Raw genomic sequence first — 18,479 nt, forward strand, 5'->3', positions numbered from 1 at the left:
AAAACTAAAGCTCAGATTGGGTTTGTGGCACCTTTGCTGGACACCCCCCCCCCCGCCGCATTGGATTCTGAAAATTATGGCAAGTTTATACAGCACAATAACACCACGCAGTGAGTTCACCCTGTCAATTGCCTGTTTCTCAAGGCACTCCCCTTATGGTCCTTTGCTTGAAGCCAGAATGTTCTGTTCTGCCAGCTAGAAAAGCATAAGGGAATAGTGGGCTAATTGGCAGTTATCTATAGGGTGCCTTGGCCTACAGACCACCGGTGTTGACCACAATATCATGTTGTTTTGTTCCTCTGAAAATTATTAGCTCTGTCACAGATGGGGAAGGAGAGAAGGGAACTCTGTCCAGCTCAATGAGAAACAGATTCTCAGATTTGTATAAATCTTTGAGTTTGGACTTCAGGCTATCTCAGTGAAAGTGGATCTTTTGAGTTGGCCTCTTGGCTGCTACTTGATGATTAATTTGGCCAGAGCTGAATGTTTCTGTGAAACTTCAAGGTGGCTGAAGGCACGGTGGCATGGAAAAAAGTTGCTTTCTCAGAAGTTGTAAAGAGGCTTGCTGTATTTTTAAAAACATCTATCACATTTGTGTGTCTTTGGGGAAGATGTTATGCTGCTGGACTGTAATAATTAAAAACCCATGTGTCAGTGTTTGCAGTAGTTGAAGTGTGTTCTTTATGAACAGCCCAGAGAGCTTCAGCTATTGGGTGGTATAGAAATGTAATAAATAAAATAAAATCTCTCTCCCCGCCCCCTGGCCTTACTTTTCCTCTAACTTGGATGGCTGTTGGAGAAACAGTGCTTTTCATGCTGATTCTTTGCTTTGTTTCTTCCAAATTATAAGAAATGCTGAAAAAACTGGATGATTTGTTGTAAGGATGTTTTGATGGCTGATTTTTTTTAAAGAGCTGTGGAAGAAAAACTGACAAGTTAATGGTGCATGATGCACTGATAAAGATGCGTGTGTGGTTACGTTTAATCCTTTAAAGAGGAGAAAACACTGAAGTTATCAGCATTCAAAAGGCAAGACACATACTTAAATATATGCAAAGCCTTAAGGAGGCTGAAGAAATGTACTGACTGTATTACAGAAAGATTCTGACAGGCCCGTCAAATCTTTTGCAAAGTAAGATCTGAATTATTAAAGCTGCCTTTGTTTATTAAATTGAGTCTGTAGTGAAAGGATTATGTGGAGAAATGGCATGTGGACCAGGGCCATATTGGGCATAATTTTTAATGGCTGTTAGCACAAAATTGGTACTGGGCTTTTTTTTTTGGCAAATGTATGTTAAGGGTATTTAAGCAAAATGATAGTTTTTCAGTGTACATATAGGGAAACTGTTCCTTACAGCCTTTGTGCCTCCTGGAGAGGAAGGGCAGGATAGCTGAGAATAGTGTAACCGTTCTTATTTAGTTGAATAGTAAGCCCTTTTCAAGCAAGCAAACAAACAATACTTTAAGGCAGGCACTTTAATAGAAGAAGTTTTTGTTAATATTTATATTAGGATGTGAGTGCTAAATAAGAAGGATGTTATGCAAATCATCTCGGGTGTGAAGACTGTCTAAACAGTGTTAAAAATGGGAGGGGTATAGTTCTTCTTCTTCCCCCCTTTCCTGGATTGAAGCAAACATGTACCAAAATGGTGTGAATCTGCAGCTTTAAGTCCTTATGCTGTCATTATTTAGTGAAGTTTGTCACATCTGAGTATTGCAGAAGCTTCTTTCCACAGTCAATTTTTTAATCTCCCCCCCACCTCCCCAAATGTCTTTTTGGACTTTATGAGAAATACGCAGATGATGGAAAATCTTAGCCAACGCCTTTAGGCCAGCAGAAAGATCGTAAATCTGAGCAATGCAGAGGAAGAATATCTCTTTAACTTCGGGATTTATTTTTTAAACATACCAAAACTTGCAAGCTTTGTCTGTTCCTGTGCTTAAAAGCAGAATAGACTGGAATAATTTGTTGAAGACTAGAACCTGGGCAGCTAGAGTTGTGTTAGCTTTTCATTTTTAAATCCTCCTTTTTTTAAATGCAGGCTCTCAAGTGGAACTCAGTAATGGTTTATTTACTTTATTTACAAGAATCCTTTAAATATGGGGGGATTTGAATCCAGTTTCTTCCAAAATGTTTAATGAAAGCCGTGCCTTTTATGACACCACCGGGCAGCTGTTGGGATTAAATCTTCAATTAGGTAGGATTGTGGCAGGCCAAACAGATTAAACTCATTTGCAGCTGATGCAGCTGCCTTGAGGAAATGGCATTTATGTGCTTGATCCTTGCATGAGTCCCCATGTCAAGCCTTGAATTCTGAGCCTTGAAATGTATCAGCAGGGCTGCCTTTAAGAACAGGAGGAGCTGCCTGTAAGGAGTTCTTGCACACAGTGGAGTGCATCTTTAGGGATCTTAATTACCTTTCTTCTATCCTCCAGGTGATTACTGGAAACCTTCTTAAAAGCTTGGATTCAGAGATGCATTAGTGTTTAGAGGTCTTCTTTTGACTTAAGGTAAGATTATCTTAAATCATTCTCATGCTGTCTTGCTCTGTCTGAACTCTTCATCTCTCTGTTACTGCCAGACCGGAACTCCTAGGATTGGTAACGCTCTGAGAACACACAGTGCCCCTCGGCACTGAAACAGTTAATGCTTCCTCCATTTTAATAACTTTCCAGCCACACAGGACATTGGACTTGCATGTGCAGAAGGTGTCGTGTTGATAACTAGCCCAGAGGAGTGAGGAAGGGAAGGCAGGCTGTTCATCTCAAGAACTAAACCAGTGTGATTATACTGTTGGAATACAGAGAAGTGGTGGTTTATCCTCGGCGTAGAGTTGAAGGTCTGTTGTGCATGAAATGTAATTCATAATCTTTTTGTTTTCTCAGTAAGCAGATTTTACTCCAGAGGGAGGGGGAGTGGCACAGTTAAAAATCTTATTTTTAAAAGCTGTCTTGGCTTTTATGCAATTACTGAATGTGTGATATCCCTCTCATTACCTGAGAGATGAGCTTTCATGATTTGACTTGTTCAGGCTCTTAAATGTAGTCACCTTTGTAGCATTAATTATTGCTAGATTAAATAATGGAATAGCGAGTGAAAGCTTTCTTAAAAGTTGAATATGATTTTGTAGGACATGTTACATTAGGTTCTTAAAACCGCAAGCTTTGACAATAGCAATTTCTGGAGAACTAATCTGCTCTGGCAGTTTCTTAACCACAGGGCTTAACTTGAGATCTTGGTTCACCACTGTGTGGCAGAACTTCCCAAACAGACCCTAGGTAGCGTAATTAAAACTTAGTTTAGTTTCAGATGTCAGTTCAGTTCCCTTCTATGCGTACAGCTTGACAGAAAGATAGGGCTGGAAACGGGAGTCAACATTAACAGAGACGTTCCTCAGTCTTGCATCCATATGATAATGGTACAGTATAATTTTCTATTTAGAATCTCCTTGTGTTGATTTTTACTTTTCAGAAAGTTGTATTACTACGATATCTAAAAAGACATTTTAATTTTTTTTTTAAAAAGCATAGATATCCTGATGTGGGTAAAATCCACACGCGATCTGTGCCTTATGAAGTCCTGCAGAGCTGCAAGATAAGTTTAATTAAATAAGAGCCTGGAACATTTTTTTGAAGTGAGGAAAAGTGTGATACATTCATCTTAACAGCTCAGCTAAAGTATGAAGGGAATATATTGTATTTTCCCCTATGACAACAATACATCTTTATGTGGAGGTGTTACGCATTGTTTCTCTCCTACATTTCAAGCTAGAACAATTCAGGTAACATTTAGACATTTTGCGTCGAATACTTGCCATCTTCTTGCCTTTGTATGGAAAAATCCATTGGGGTGTCAAATGTATCATGTTTCCTAAACTGATTGTAGTTTTTAAAAACTATTATTAACTTACTCACATGACTTTTAGTACCAGTATCTAAATTTGTAGGCATTTTTCCTCCTGCTACATATTTAAAACGAATTCTATAAATGCACCTTGCAGTCTGCTTATGAGACCTCCGTCCTGATGTTGTAGGGTGAAACCGCTTACTGATCTAAATTGCAAGAGTTAGATGAAATTAAACTGCAGGACGACTGATGATGGCAATCTTCAGAGCTTCAATGTTATGGCATTATACATATTTAGAAGCAGGTTAGATTGAATCCCATGGAAGAAAAGCAGTCTTATTCACAGATTGCTGTCTTGGGCATGCGTCTTTTAAAAAATAGGTGGATATATCGAACATTACTAAGAAGTAGCTGCTGAAAATTATTTTGCTGTCAAAAGGACCACATCAGAGACTTGAAGTGTTGTATTGGGGATTTGGGGAGGGGGTGGGCCTAGAGAGGAAAAGGGAAAATGAGTGATTATTGCAAAATGCCAATGCTCTGTATAAACTATTTTGCCTTCATGAATTATTCATTCTCCCCACCTCCAGGCTGCTATATTGCAGTATTTAATATATTTTAAATGACAGTGACTTGGTTAATATGTGAAAGAAGAGATTGGGGGTTATTGAAAAACTCTTTGCCCAGCATGTAGTAGCAGTGAAGAATGGTTTGTTGACTTGAACGGAAAAGGCTGTAACTATATACAGCCATAATATTGCATGAGCAAAAGGATATGTTGGTACTGTGTTTAAAAGCTTTGGGCTTCAGTAGTTGGTGGATAGGAAATCAGCACCTTTCCATCAGGGAAATAAGCTCTCCAGGGTGACAAGTTCCGCAAGTGCCCCTAGCCTCTGAAGATGGCATCCATTGGGTTAGCGGTGCTCGGACAGGGTTGGGAGTGGGCTCTTTCCAGGCGGTTGTAGCATCTGATGCAACGGCTAGCTGGCTCCTGGATCAAACGGCACTGAGGAAATAAACAGTTTGTTTGTTGAGGAAATAAACAGCAAGTGATTCATCAGCTAATCCTCCATTATAGGGCAAATTGCAGGTGACAACTCTTCTTTCTCAAAATTGAGCCATGGAGCAGTTCATTGGGTCTCTCAGTCCCCATTGCAGTTTTGTGGGTAATCTACAGCACTGGCCTCCATGAGAAAGCTGAACTTTTTCCCCCCCTTAGTCTTGGTTACAGGTATTATCTAAATCCCTTTATACTGGTGTCTCAGGCCAGAATGTCTGAGAGTGGGGTGGCAGTGGCGGTGGCTGAGCTATTTGAAACCATTTTGAACCCAAAGATTTCAGTCTTGAATGTTCCAGTTAAAAATAGATTTATTGGAAGAATCTCTTGGGATTGGTGGCATAAGCTTCTAAATAAGCTCACCCACCTGTCACGAGGTATAGCAAGAACTAGGAAAATAGTCTGGGCAGGAGACTCTTTCAGCAGGAAATCTATGCTTTGAGTTGGATATGCAAGGCACGTGAATCCAGTGCAATTAGCCCTAACAGGAAAGGATTTGGCAACAAAATTTGGCAACCTTCTTTCAGTATATGGAGTCCCCAGAATTCTTGCCTCTACTCATCTGTAGGGTGTGCCTTCTTGCTTTTTGCAGTTTGGTTTTCTAGTATGAGAAATGGGGAAAAAGCAAACGTGCATCTTCCCTGCTATGAAAGCAGGGCTCCCGCTGAACACTAGCCCAGGTGACATGGCCTGTATTTCTTCCACAGTTGTCCCCCTCTGTGGTGAGGAGGACCCCAGTTGGGGAACAGAACTTGCGAGGTCCTGTTATTATTTATTTATTTACACAATTTATATACCATCCTATATCAACAGAACATCTGAGCTGTGAACAATAAAAGGGAAATAAATAAAATACAAAATTAAAACCTTTAAAATCGGGGATTAGGGATGTGTTTGGGTAAACATCCAGTTTCCTTCAAATTTAGAGAAAAGAGACTGGGTAAGTTCACACAAGGAGTAGATGAGGAGGTAAAACTGTTCCTGGACTTAGGGCATTTCTGACTGCAGGTATGGTATTGTGTGGCTGAATACTTCACCATTAAAACAAAATCAGTACGTTCCTTGCTTATACAGAATTAGCATGTTGGGGAGAAAGCTTCTTGAGAACTCTACTCCATGATATTAATATTTGTGTGTACAAAAACATTCAATCATGTGGTTCCCTCATCTGCAATCTGAATGGTACAATCCAGAAACAGTTACTACAGAAATGAGGCACTCTTCTCTGCGTTCAGCTAACATCTTGAGCAACTTCTAATTCTTATATCTTTCCTATTCCTGCTTTGTGGAATCTCTGCTGCTTTCTTCCTGCTGCACTCTTAGTTCCCTCCCCCAAGCTTGCAGATTTACTCTGTGAAAATAATTTATAACGCATCACTCACATTCTTTTCCACAGCTTAATAAATAAGTCTAAGCAATGCTGCTCCAAAATGTGTAGGAAAAAGATGAGTGTCTGGAAATTTCCACATAAACTGACTCCTTGTTCTGCCTTATGGCCCTCTCCAACAATTTCCTTGGGAAAGTGGGCCTGTCGAAATGTTCAGGAGCAGTATCCAAGTTCCCTCCTCTCTTCCTCCAGAAATGTTTTGGAAATTGCCATATCACCATATTTCAGAACCCTGTTGCAGGGGTGAGACTTATTCCTGTTGTAAAGTCAATGGGATATTTCAGACTTCAATCTGAATATAAAGATATTTTGGATGGTTGGAAGAATCGTGTCTTGGTAATGGGTACCTGCACAGCAGTACTGGTATGAGGAATGAATGGAGGCCTCTGGGGTGAGGCAGTGAGGCTGTGAGGTCTTCAGTGAAGACTGGAAATAATTCTGAGCATTGGGTTGCTCAGGCACCTAAAAGAGCAGATACCAATACCTAAAGTGACAATGCTGTTGCTGAAGCTTTGCAAATAAGGCCACAAAAATTTGCCCATGGCAGTGGTTCTTCCTAAAATGGAAAAATGAACCAACTTTCATAAAGCTTCCTCCTCAGGAGGCCATTCTTAACTTGTCGCAAGTGTTTATTCATACACCTGTGATGTTGCCCTGTTTTTTTTCTCACTATGAAGATTGATTCCTTTTATCTTCAATTTATCATGGGTTTCCTTGCCAAAGGAAAGGGAGGACACATACTTTGAAAATTATCATGCTGATATTCCCAGCCCCATTTCTTGCAAGCCTGGCTGCCTGATATTTGATTCTGGTATCTAGGGAATGGAAATTTTTTTATAGAATCATAGAATAGTAGGGTTGGAAGGAGTCTACAAGGCCATCGAGTCCAACCCCCTGCTCAGTGCAGGAATCCAAGTCAGAGCATCCCTGACAAATGGCTGTCCAGCCTCATCTTGAAGGCCTCCAGTGTGGGAGAGCCCACCACCTCCCCAGGTAATTGGTTCCATTGTCGTATTGCTCTGACAGTCAGGAAGTTTTTCCTGATGTTCAGCCGGAATCTGGCTTCCTGTCACTTGAGCCCATTATTCTGTGTCCTGCACTCTGGGATGATCAAGAAGAGATCCTGGGCTTCTTCTCTGTGACAACCTTTCAAGTACTTGAAGGTACTTGAATTTCCTTTTCTGCGTTCAGTTGTCCACAAATGACATGAAATGATAAACCAGTATGATTAGGTTCAGAAATGTTTCTGGTGTATGTGTTCTTTTTCTGTTCTTTTTTTAATGCAGCATTTTAAAAAGATTATGCAGGCCAGCACATATGTGTTCACACATCTCTGAGAAGTTGAGTCCCTCCCCAGTTTGTTTTGTCAGAGCGATCAAAGTTCAAACCAAACTTTGGTTTAAATCATGTTGCTTTAAGAACCCTTGTCACGCCAATTCTAAGTGCAAACAGGTGGGGTGCTCTGCCTTGGGAAAGCACTGCTGGGTAACTCCAGCACTGTGCATAAGATACATTTGCAAACAGAATTCATCCTAGCATTAATAATGTTCTTTATTCTCTAGGAACAACTCGAGTGAAAATGTCCTAGTAGTTTTGTCCGTGTTCTGAAATGCCTTTGGCTGGAGCATCTATAAACTGTTAATAATGCCTCTCAATTATTCTGTTAAGCCCATACAAGGTAAGGGAAAAAAGTATACAAAAGGACAAAATGGCTTCTTGCCTTTGATCTGATTTCTTCCTTGAGACTCTAGTGGTTTTGCTTTGTAGTACAAGATTTACGTGTTGAATAACTCAGTTTTAGAGTGTTGGTGAAAGCCTAAAATGGCAGGGACTAGAAAGGGTGGCTGTTATTAAATAATGGAGGGGTGGGAACCTGTAATTGGGGGGAGATCACTTCCCTTCTTGTGTGTGTCACCTGTTTAAACTTCATCCCACAAATGCCTGTGGCTTGAATCAGACCCACAACTGAACCTGCCTTCATAGAGTTTGTTTTCAGCAAGTGGTTAAACTTTTAAATCTGGTTAATTTTTTCAGCTGTATGAACTGGATTTGGCTATAGAGGATGGATTGATCTAAAACCAAGGTGCTTTAAACCAGTCAAGGTGATTTAAATCAGTAAGAAAATATGGCTGATTTAAATCAAGTTTCCCATTGATTTTATTCATTTATTTATATCCTCAAAAAGAGTGCAGAGTGGCTAACAACTCGCATACAATGTACTCATTTATTTAAAATATTTTAAACCTGCCTTTTAGGACATACTGCCTTCGCAAGGTGGCTTACAATAATATAAAAACAGGAACATACATGTTACAGTTAAACACCCACCACATAGCAGTAACACAGTAAAACATATAGCCCACATAAACAACATTAAAATCATGACTCTAAAGTCACAAATCTATAATAATAAAAGATGTGTTTCTGTCTGTCCATCTGACTTTTCATCACCACCATAGCTCAAAGAGAGTGAAACTTAGACACCTGAAACTTGGCATGCATACTAACGGGACCCTAAAAGTGTGCCCCCCGGGGTTATTTTGTTTTTAAAATGCATTGATTAATGTTAATTAATTTAAGGGAGCAATCCTATGACCGCTAGTCAGCGGCTAGACGGCCATAGGATATGTTGGTTTCCAGGAACTGACCTCGGAGCCTGCACTCTGAGGTTGGTTCCTGGAGAACCGACCTTCCCCCGCTCTGTGCTGCCTCGCAGGCAGTTCAGAATGGCCGCATGCTCTGTGCTCAGAAGAGGAGCAGGGAGCGGTGAAAACAGGCTGTTCTGGAGGGCATTCTGGGGCGGGGAAGGCAGAAAGCACATCCTATGTGTCGTCCAGCAGCCGCTTCCCCACTCCACCTTCCCGTGGCTAGACAATCGAAATTGGCTGTCTAGCCGCAAATGCAGGGTGGCTAAAGCACGGAGGGGATGATTCCCTCCACAGTTTTCCTGCCCTGCATTGGATAGGCGGTCGCCTCCGAGTTCGGAGGTGGTCACCTATCACCATAGGGTTGTGCCCTAAATGTGTCCGTGTGGTTGAAACCTGCTGTATCATCTTCAGCCACTAGGGACAGACTTCCCTAACCAGCTCATAGCTCTGTAGTAGTCCACTCAGTTTGAAGCCAGGGGAGATTAGTAGGCCAAAGGAGACAGTTATATGCCTGCCCCCTGCCCCACTGTTGTGGGGCAGCCCCCCTCAGGGGAATGGAGCAGACAGGCCCCTCTCTTAAGGGGCTACAGGGGTGCACCATGGCAGGGGCAATGCCTAGGGGTGCCAGCGGTCATGGCTTCAGTCAGAGAGGGCAGGCACAGTGTGTCTACCTCTGACAGCTACATACATTTGCGTGCAGCTTTTGCTGTAACCTAAGGGCTATTCCCACCCATGCAAAGCTAAAACTGCCAATATAATCAATCAATCTAAAAGCAAATGGAACACCTGCCTATACCCCCCAAACCTGCACAAATAAATACGTCCATAACTGGCACCTAATGATACCCACGTGGGGGACAGCAGAATCTCCACTGCAGGGGTGGGCAACTTATGGCCCTCCAAATGTTTTGCTCTACAGTTCCCATCATCCCTCTCCATCAGCTATGCTGACTAGGGTGGATGGGAGTTATAGGCAAAACACTTGGAGGGCCAAAGGTTGCCCACCCTGCTCTACTGGAAGGGAGTTCCATAGGTAGAACCAACATTTTTCATACATTTCCTAAAAAGTGAAGCAGATCTGATTACTAAACCATGATAATTCACAACTAAATAGACTATTTACACAGTTTTATTCTTACAATCAGACCTTGCATCTGAACTGTATGTTTTGCATGCTTTCCTTTTTTTACCCATGGGGGAATGTCTTTAAAATATTCACATATATGGTCTGTCTTAAGACCAGGAGCCCTGGCAGTTTGAGATCAAGTTTAGGAACATAGGAACCTGTGCACCAGGATGCCTTCAAAGGAACATGTTGGACTGCACAAGGGTAAGTGATTATAATTTGTGCACACAGCATGCACAACTACAGTACACATCTTCTTTATATGCGCACACGTGCTTTGTTGCTTAGACTCGCATTCCATGACATTCAGAATCCTACATAACGTGGGAGAAAGTCCTCAGTACTAATGCAGAAGAGTGCAATATTCAAGCTTCACGCAAGAGTCAAGAAAAAGATGGCCAGTCCCAAACACCACTTTTTAGGCCTTATAGTGGGGTCTCTTATTATGCACTTTTGTGTGCATGAATGTTAAAATAAAACTATTTATTTTGTGTTGAATGTAATGTTATTTTGTAAACGAAATATTGGTTTGGACTTTTGATTATTATTTTTTTTGAATAAGAGAAATCACTATCTGTCGGGGTGGGAAGTCTAGGTCATGGCTGAGTTTTGACTTACCATATGTAAAAAGGAGCGTGCATTTCCATCTAGAGTCAAGAGGTTTTTCGAAGAGGGTTCTTGGGACAGATGAGACCTCGTACTTCTCAGGTGCCTCTTTGTGAGGCCAATATGTGGATGACTTGTCACTGCAGTGATGAAATATTTATTACTTGCACCTTTCTGGTACTGTGAGGCATTTGAATATGGCTTAACACAGGGAGACAGCATACAAATAAGATACTGACGAATGATCTAGATTGGAGTGGACAGAAAGTAGATCTCCAAATGTTTTGGACTCCCAGCATTCCTGACCATTTGCCAGGCTGGCAGGGGCTTCTGGGAGTTGAAGTCCAGAGTATCTGGAGATCTACTTTCTGGCCAGCCTTGATTGAGATACAAGATTTCTCTCTTCTTGAAGTTCAGTAATTTTGTCCCTGAGTATTGGCTTGTTGCATTTGGCAGAATCTTTAAATAGCTTCAAGGAGGCTTTTTTTTTTTACTGGGGACCAAACTGGCTGCTGCACCATGCTGATACTTTCAGAAACAAACATGTTACGTAGCTTTGTCCCAGTAAGATCCCTGTTGAGACTTTCTTAAGAATGTAGTGCCAGATATTTTTTGACATCACTGCCCTTATCATAACACGGACAACTTTCCATGTCTTCTCAGGGAAGGGGTCCTCATGTTCTAGAATGATTTCCTTCATCTTTGCAAGATCGGTGAGCATTCTGTGGAGAGTAGCAGTGGAGTCTGTGGGGAGTGCCTTTGGCAAGGGGAAATAAATCGGGTGTGCTTGGTCAGGGTCTGGGATTTCAGGGGAGCTGGGAATGCTCACTTTGCTTTTTACATCATCAAACAGTTTTTATATTGGAATCTCCCACCCCAATGTAATAATTATATAAATATAAAAGATATATATATATATTTTAATCCCTTAGGACATTTTTATATTGGCTAATATAGTAATCTCTACATAATTTGACTTTTGAACTGTACACATGTTACTTTAGAAATTTCTCCCTAGAACTACAGACATTTTCTGTCTGGTTGCACATAAAAAACCCTGCTGTTCACTGGACATTTTTGTCATCTTTTCCTCAGTGTTGCTTGTTTCTGCTTCACTCTGCCTTGGCCCAGTCCCACCCACACAAAATCAAAGTAGCAAAATAATAATAAGTCCATGACTAATGGGTCAAAGTAATGTCTAATAGTTACTAGGTGGTCTGGAGAAGTTTATTTTCATCAGAAGAAAATGAAATGCATATATTTGGTAGATTGTAAAAGATTCATAATTGAGAAATGATCAAATTGGGTCTTCCTGCACATAGAAAACTTAAGCCTGTTAGCCCTACAGTTTATCTCTGAACTAAATCCATGCCTTCTTTCACATACATTGAGTTAAAGGAGGCTTATTCTTAAGAGAAATGTAGTTTTTACCCATGAGAGAAGCTGTTGCTGGAAAGACTGGGTGTGTCGGTGAACTGGAGTTGGGTATATCTGCTAATGTTCATGACTAAGCTACATTGTGCCTGGAACCCACCCTTTTAATTGGTTGGCAGTTGATCAAGATTCTTTCTCTTCCCCCCTGCCCCAATTTTGGAGTTATTCCCAGAAGCAATCCTTCAGCGCTGCATAGCTCTTGTTTGTGTCACTGGCAGGCATATTGTTAAACAATGAAGCAAACCTGCTTATTACTAGCGTCTTAGCTGTAGGAATTTTAATTAAAAACCTACAGATAGTGATGGATATGGTTGAGGCTAAATAAATCCTGGTATAATTTCTGAGAATGTCTCGGACTCTCTTGCCAACAAGCTAATTTTATAGTAGATCAATGGATTCCATTTTGTAGGATCATTTAACATGGTTTTATAACTTTCCTTTTTTGTCCAGGGTAATGTTACACAATTAATGACAGAGATATCATATTGACTGTTTCAACACATTTTTGTGATATATTTTTGTTAGATTAATGATGTTATTGTGTGGAGTGTAAGCTTGTCTATAGCATGGTCATTAGGTATTGGTTTCCAGTGTGCTTGAAATCTGCTCAAAGCTTGCAAATCAATGGACACTAAATAAAGTGCAACAGTCTCAACTCCAGGGGAAATGGGGACGTTCTGAAGTGATCATGTTAACTTTTTTTTGCTATTTTAAGCAGTGGAAGTCAATGTCTAAATGCCAACTGTTTGTGAAGAGTTGTTATGTAAGTGAGCAGGTTGGCACAAGCTAGGTGTTCTCCTCTGCACGATCTTGATGTAAATTGCCCATGGGGCTAATAAGACAATTTGATTTTATTAACACGACATGTACCTTATGTAGACACTGACCTTGGCAGATGTAAGGTGTGGCATTCTATATAATAGCAGCAGTTAGTGATAAATAGCAGTAGATCTTTTTGAAGCAGAGTTCCTTCGTACATCAACCTTGGCCTCTGAGCTGTGGCCTGTTTAATTATTTACTGAATGTCTGTACTCACACTTCCATAGTGCATGTTTGTTTTTTGTAAACTGCCTTTGGAACAAACAAAATCATAACATCCTAAATTCCTTATTATTGTGATTCCTTACGATTGTAGAACAGTTCAAAATGCTCAAGAGAATAAAAAGACCTTCACTTGGTGCAAAAGGATAGCAGCATTGGTGCCAGGTGAGCCTCCTTGGGAAGAGAATTGGATAAATGGGGTGCCATAACCAAGAAGGCCTTTTCCGCAGTTGGCATCTGCTTCATCCTTGATGGCAGGGCCCTTGGAAGAGGGTCTCTGAACATGAACTTAGTGTACCTTCCGGTTGATGGGCATTCTGTTCACACAGATCTAGTGACAACTGGATGGATCCTTGGTCTGATCCAGTATCTTATGTTCTCTAGCCAAAGAATAGATTTCTTGGAGGGCCAAAGTTCTGACAGAGGGAACTCCATTCACATACCTATCACTCCCCACCCCCCGCATCCCAGGTGATGGCTGGAGGGCCAAGCATAGGCTTTAACACTTGTTTTCTCACCATGTCTACCATGGTGAGCGTCCCACTGCCGGTTGGTGAGCATGATGACCCCCGCCCTTCCTCTCAACCTTGGAGCTGCAGATGTGGGCAGGGACTGTGATTCTTGCCATCTCCCCAGCTCCAAGGAGGAGAGGAAGGCTTGAGGGTGCTTTGGCTGCTGCAATGCAGAGGCACCAGGACACTTTAACTGCGGGGTGGGACCAGCAAGCACCTCACCATCTGTTCCTACTCTAGAGCAGGAAAGATTTGGGGGAGGCTTCCTTCGCTACAGTGCTTGTGCCAAGTCATGGCCAGACGAGTGAGCTCTGTTTCTCCTTTTCCTTGGCCCCTGTGTAGCCAAGGCACTTGGCATGCTCTGGCTGTGCAATAGCTAAACCTTCAAAAGAGGGGCATGCAACATAATTTTGACCTTGGCTATCAGTCACCAGGGTAATTATGGGAATAGGCTCATCTTGCCTCAAGCTTTACTGTTTGTGATGGATTAGCTCAAAGATGTGGGGGTTAAGGAAATTAAGCCAGTCTCTCTGTACGGTGGGTGTGCAGTCCCTTTTGTCCCTGAAGGCTGCATGCAGCAGTGGATGGTGAGTTGGGGGCTACATGGGCATGGCCAGAGATTATTATTATTTATTACATTTCTATACCGCCCCATAGCCGAAGCTGTCCAGGTGGTTTACAAAAGTTAAATGGCAGTGGGTTGGGTTGGGCCTGGCCCGGCCGAGGGTGGGGCCAAGACCAGTGTTTCCTTCCCCCACATACTCACTCATGCATGCACTATCACCCCCACCCCGTATATTCATATTCTCTCTCTCTCACACACTCTCTCTCACACTCTCTCTCTCACACTATCACACACACAGGATGGTGTGTAGGAAAGCTCTTTCCTGCGCTCCTCCTCTCCCCCATTCCAATCCGGTTCCCCCAGCCTTCCAAATGTCCGAGTGGCAGACTTGTGGGGGGGGGGGGTCAGCAGGGGGCAGGCCATGGTTTGCCTCTGTGCTGTAGGATACTGTTTGTTCAACTAGCTATGCTAATCAGTGGGAGCAAGCAAGCAGGGAACTTGGGTTAGAAACAAGTGTGGGGAAATCTGTCTTTCAGTCTGCAACCCTTGCAGTCTTTCAGAAATGTTAGAACTGAAAGCCATTTTCCTAACTGCAAGGGACTAAATACTAATAAAGAATAAAGACTCAGAAAGAAAAGGAGGAGTGAGAAAAAGAATCAGTCAGCAGCCGTGCTGGTTGATTCTTCCTTTTTTGATGGGATTTGTACTTCAGGCTAGCAATGTTATGGTAAGATGTATTTGTAAGATTGTTTGCATTTCTAATTAAAAGCTAAAGGTTGTATTTCAGCTGGCTGAAGAATATCCTTTGTAAAAGCTCATTGTGCTTTACAAGTTAAAACTGCATTCAGAAGTCAGCATCACTAACTTACTCCCAGGTAAGTATGTACAGGATTCCAAGTCTTGCCACAAAAAGTTTAGATTTTAAGGTGCCACAGGATTCCTCGTTGGAAAAACTGGTATTTTCTCATTTTTGTAGTAACATTTCTTAAACAGAAAATTAAAATAGACATGTTACATGTTGAAGCTTATACAGAAAACAGTTCATATATGTTGTTTCATAGCAGCTTAAGTATTAAACATACAGGGCAGTACAGGTTGCCCGCTCACCTGCAGGACCCACCACTAGCTCAGTGAGGAGCTAGCGTTTTGTAAAGGAACCAGAAATGCGTAAAAATGCTAGTTTCTAGAATGGGGCAGGTCAGCCTGGTGGGTCGCCGTGGAATGAGCTGGAGCACAGCAGCAGTATAGGATACTGCCCACAGATTTGGGTGGGGTAGGGTGGAAGAATAGTTCTAAAAACTGGAAAAGGGCCAAAAGCTGCCAAACTGTAGAATGAATTGCAGGCTAGGGATTAACCAGTTCATTTCTGTCTCCAGACATCTGTTTAGAACGTTCATAGCCTCACTTGGATGTAATGTAAACAGAGTTGCCATCATCATACTGGTGACATCTTAGCCCCAAATCCCTGAATGAGCCATCTTTTTGTTAAATGGCATGGAAGGTGAGATGAACTTGCAGCATCGCAGCTGTGTCAACTAGCAGCAGCTTCAGGAATTGATCTTGGAAGCTGAACCACCAGACATGGTGCTCCTTACTCTGACCCCAGAAGGATATCATGGTTGATCCAGGAGAATCAATAGAGTCCCCCTGCCCTGCCGCCTTGGCATAGGCCACCCACCAGATTGATTTGGGTTTAGATCATCTGTTCCATCCAAGACTGTTTGGACTTGAATGGCCATCACCTTCTCAATCATCTTGCCCTCAAATGGGAGATTTTAGTGACCTGCCAATAGTTAGGAAAATCTTCTGGGCCCAGACTTGGGTTTCTTCAATAGTGGCCTGATAGCCCTCTGCTTCTAGGTGTCTGGAACCATTGCATCCCTCAGCACAATATTAATAGATTCAGAAGCAGATAGTCCCCTCCCCACCATTCCATCTGTACTCCAGCTAAATAAAATAGCCACAATGGTCAAGGTTCTTATCTTGGTTGTAACCAAGTATTTGGAATTCTTAAACAGTTACATATTTAAAAGACCTGTGGGCAATGCCTCCTAGCAGAGAGCTTCTGTTTCCTCTGCCTTATTACTAATTTCTAGATGTATTGGCCTGTAACGGATAGCAGTAATTATTTGCAGTACAACAGTATGAACTGTTGTAGCTCTTTTATTAAAATGACACCTCAGTCATGAAAAATAAGCATTCCACTGCTGGTGGAAAATTGGGAATGCTTTTAATTATTCCCGAAACCTCTGCGATTACTGCAGAAGCAAATCTCACCATAATGTCAAAATCAATAAAAATAATGCAATTTGTATCTAGGAGAGTGCTTTAAGAATTGTTGATGCACAGAGCACTTATCCATGATCTAGCAGCCACAGTCTTCTGAGTTAAGCAAAATCCATGTACTTCAGCTGAAAAGAGAACTGTTTTATTCTTTCAGAAGTTTTTTTATCCCTCCTTCCTGCCTCCCAAAAGCTAGACAAAAACAACAACAACAAAAAACAAATCCTAAGTATGCATAGAGGGCTGTGAAGTCAAATTGTGGGAGAGCACATGAATAAGGTCTCGGGTTAAATGCCCCCACTGCCGATCTTTTTTAAAGGACCTCGGCACAGGAAAACCCTGCCTGAGACCCTGGTGGAGAACCACTCCCAGGCATCGCTGGTGGACTGATGGTGTGACTTGTGTAAGGCAGCTTCATATTCATACCGCGTGGCCCGCAGGCCATTTTTCAGCTCAGATTGCAAAGCATTCTCCCAACATGTGTGTTTTGAAGGGCCGTCTGCCCTCCATGGAGTTAATTACCTTTTCCCCAGATATGCAGCAGAGGCTGCCACAGATGAGCTGGGCCCCACCTTGCAGTTGCACCTTCTTAGGAATCCTCAGACAGGTGCTTACTTGCCACGTCCAGGCGGATGATTGCCCATTGCTTTGGATGCCTGCTTTGGATGTTTGCTCTTTCAGCTTTAAATACGGCAAGACAAACTGCAAAGTCACCGTTGAGAATCTTGCTGCAGTAGATAAACAAGACGATGTTTCCAGAGGTTTCCAGGCAACTTCAAGGTTAAGGTATTGAGCTACTAAGTACCTCCCACACATTCAATAAATCCCACCTGTCAGATTCCTGGAGACTGATCCAATAATGCAGCATTTTCCCTTTCTCTTTAAATGACAGCTGTCACTTGGGTTCTGGTTTGTGTGAACATTCCATGCAAGGCCGTTAATTGAGGTTATCTAAGACTGTGCTGCTAATCTCCTTAATGGCTGACAGAGGAACAATTGCCAGCATTAAGTGATTCTGGGGATGACTGTGCCTGCTGCTCCTCCAGGTAGCAGAAGGCTGTAGCAATATTGTTTGGAAGTAAGTAGATTTACAAGGCGATCTTTAGTGCCTGTGATAGATGAATACACTTGATTTCTATCAGCTATGTTAGATAAACTTGGAATGAGGCCTGTCTCTTGCTGTAGAAAACATTTTTATCCTGTATTCTTCTTGGGGCACAGACATTTTTCCCAATGAAGGTGCTACAATGAACTATAAAGATGGCAATTCTTATTATGGTCCTTAGTGGTGCCCCCATCATTTCACTGGCCCAATTTAGGGGGTAACAAAGGTTTTTTTGTTGCTGTTGTTAAATAATTGGGAGACAGAACCCTTGCTGATCTATGGCAGATCACCCAGAGATATACCAGCGGATCCCAATCTGCCTTTTGCCTAGCACTGCTTTAGAGTGTTCAGGATTAGAAGTGAGATTTGAGCCCTCACTCAGTCTCTTAGCCAGCTGTAGTATAATACTTCATCCACACTGCTTATTTTCCTTACATAGAATGTTGTAATCAGCAGCCCAGTTATGGAGTTGTCCCATTTTAGACCTTCAAAGGCAAAAGACCTACAGAACACAGGGCAAATGCAGAACAAGGAGGGCTGGTACATTTCCCCCTCTGATGCTGTTTCAGTCTTGATCGCCACCATGGAGTGGGGTGATGGAGCTAGTGAGGGTAGTCTTGCATTTCCCCTTGGGGCCCCTTAATTAGGATGTAATCAATGCCCAGTTCTCTGTTCCTTCTCAAAAACACATGTCACAGGATGCTGGCAACCACATAACTGTAATACTTTAGCAGTGATAAATGTGAATTAAGCATGAAATCACAGATTTCCCTGATGTGCAGTTTTCAAAAGCAAGTCGGAAGGTTACCCAATCAAATTAACTTGAGCACACTAAGAGCTTCCATCTACCTCCTTCTCCTGAACCCTC

At 42.1% G+C, this 18,479-nt stretch overlaps 1 protein-coding gene across 20 annotated transcripts in view; it reads left to right on the forward strand.

The window, feature by feature from the left end:
- The window catches only part of GLCE (glucuronic acid epimerase), a 71,693-nt gene that overhangs the window by 23,804 nt on the left and 29,410 nt on the right, over positions 1-18,479 (forward strand). For 2 of the 20 annotated variants that reach the window (XM_084817579.1, XM_084817583.1), the window contains exons 2-3: positions 2,437-2,511; positions 7,854-7,969. Coding sequence is in view for 9 of the 20 variants with exons in the window: in XM_084817568.1 (XP_084673694.1) it covers positions 16,985-17,292 (308 nt within the window). In the remaining 11 variants the exon portion in view is untranslated. Of the gene's footprint in view, positions 1-2,436; positions 17,585-18,479 lie in introns of those variants that run through there. The other 18 variants (XM_084817573.1, XM_084817572.1, XM_084817576.1 and 15 more) reach the window with 14 other exon arrangements.

This window comes from Heloderma suspectum, chromosome 11 (genome assembly GCF_057233095.1).
Source record: "Heloderma suspectum isolate Gila_16-S chromosome 11, 16-S_ref, whole genome shotgun sequence".
In the NCBI taxonomy this organism is placed as follows: domain Eukaryota; kingdom Metazoa; phylum Chordata; class Lepidosauria; order Squamata; family Helodermatidae; genus Heloderma; species Heloderma suspectum.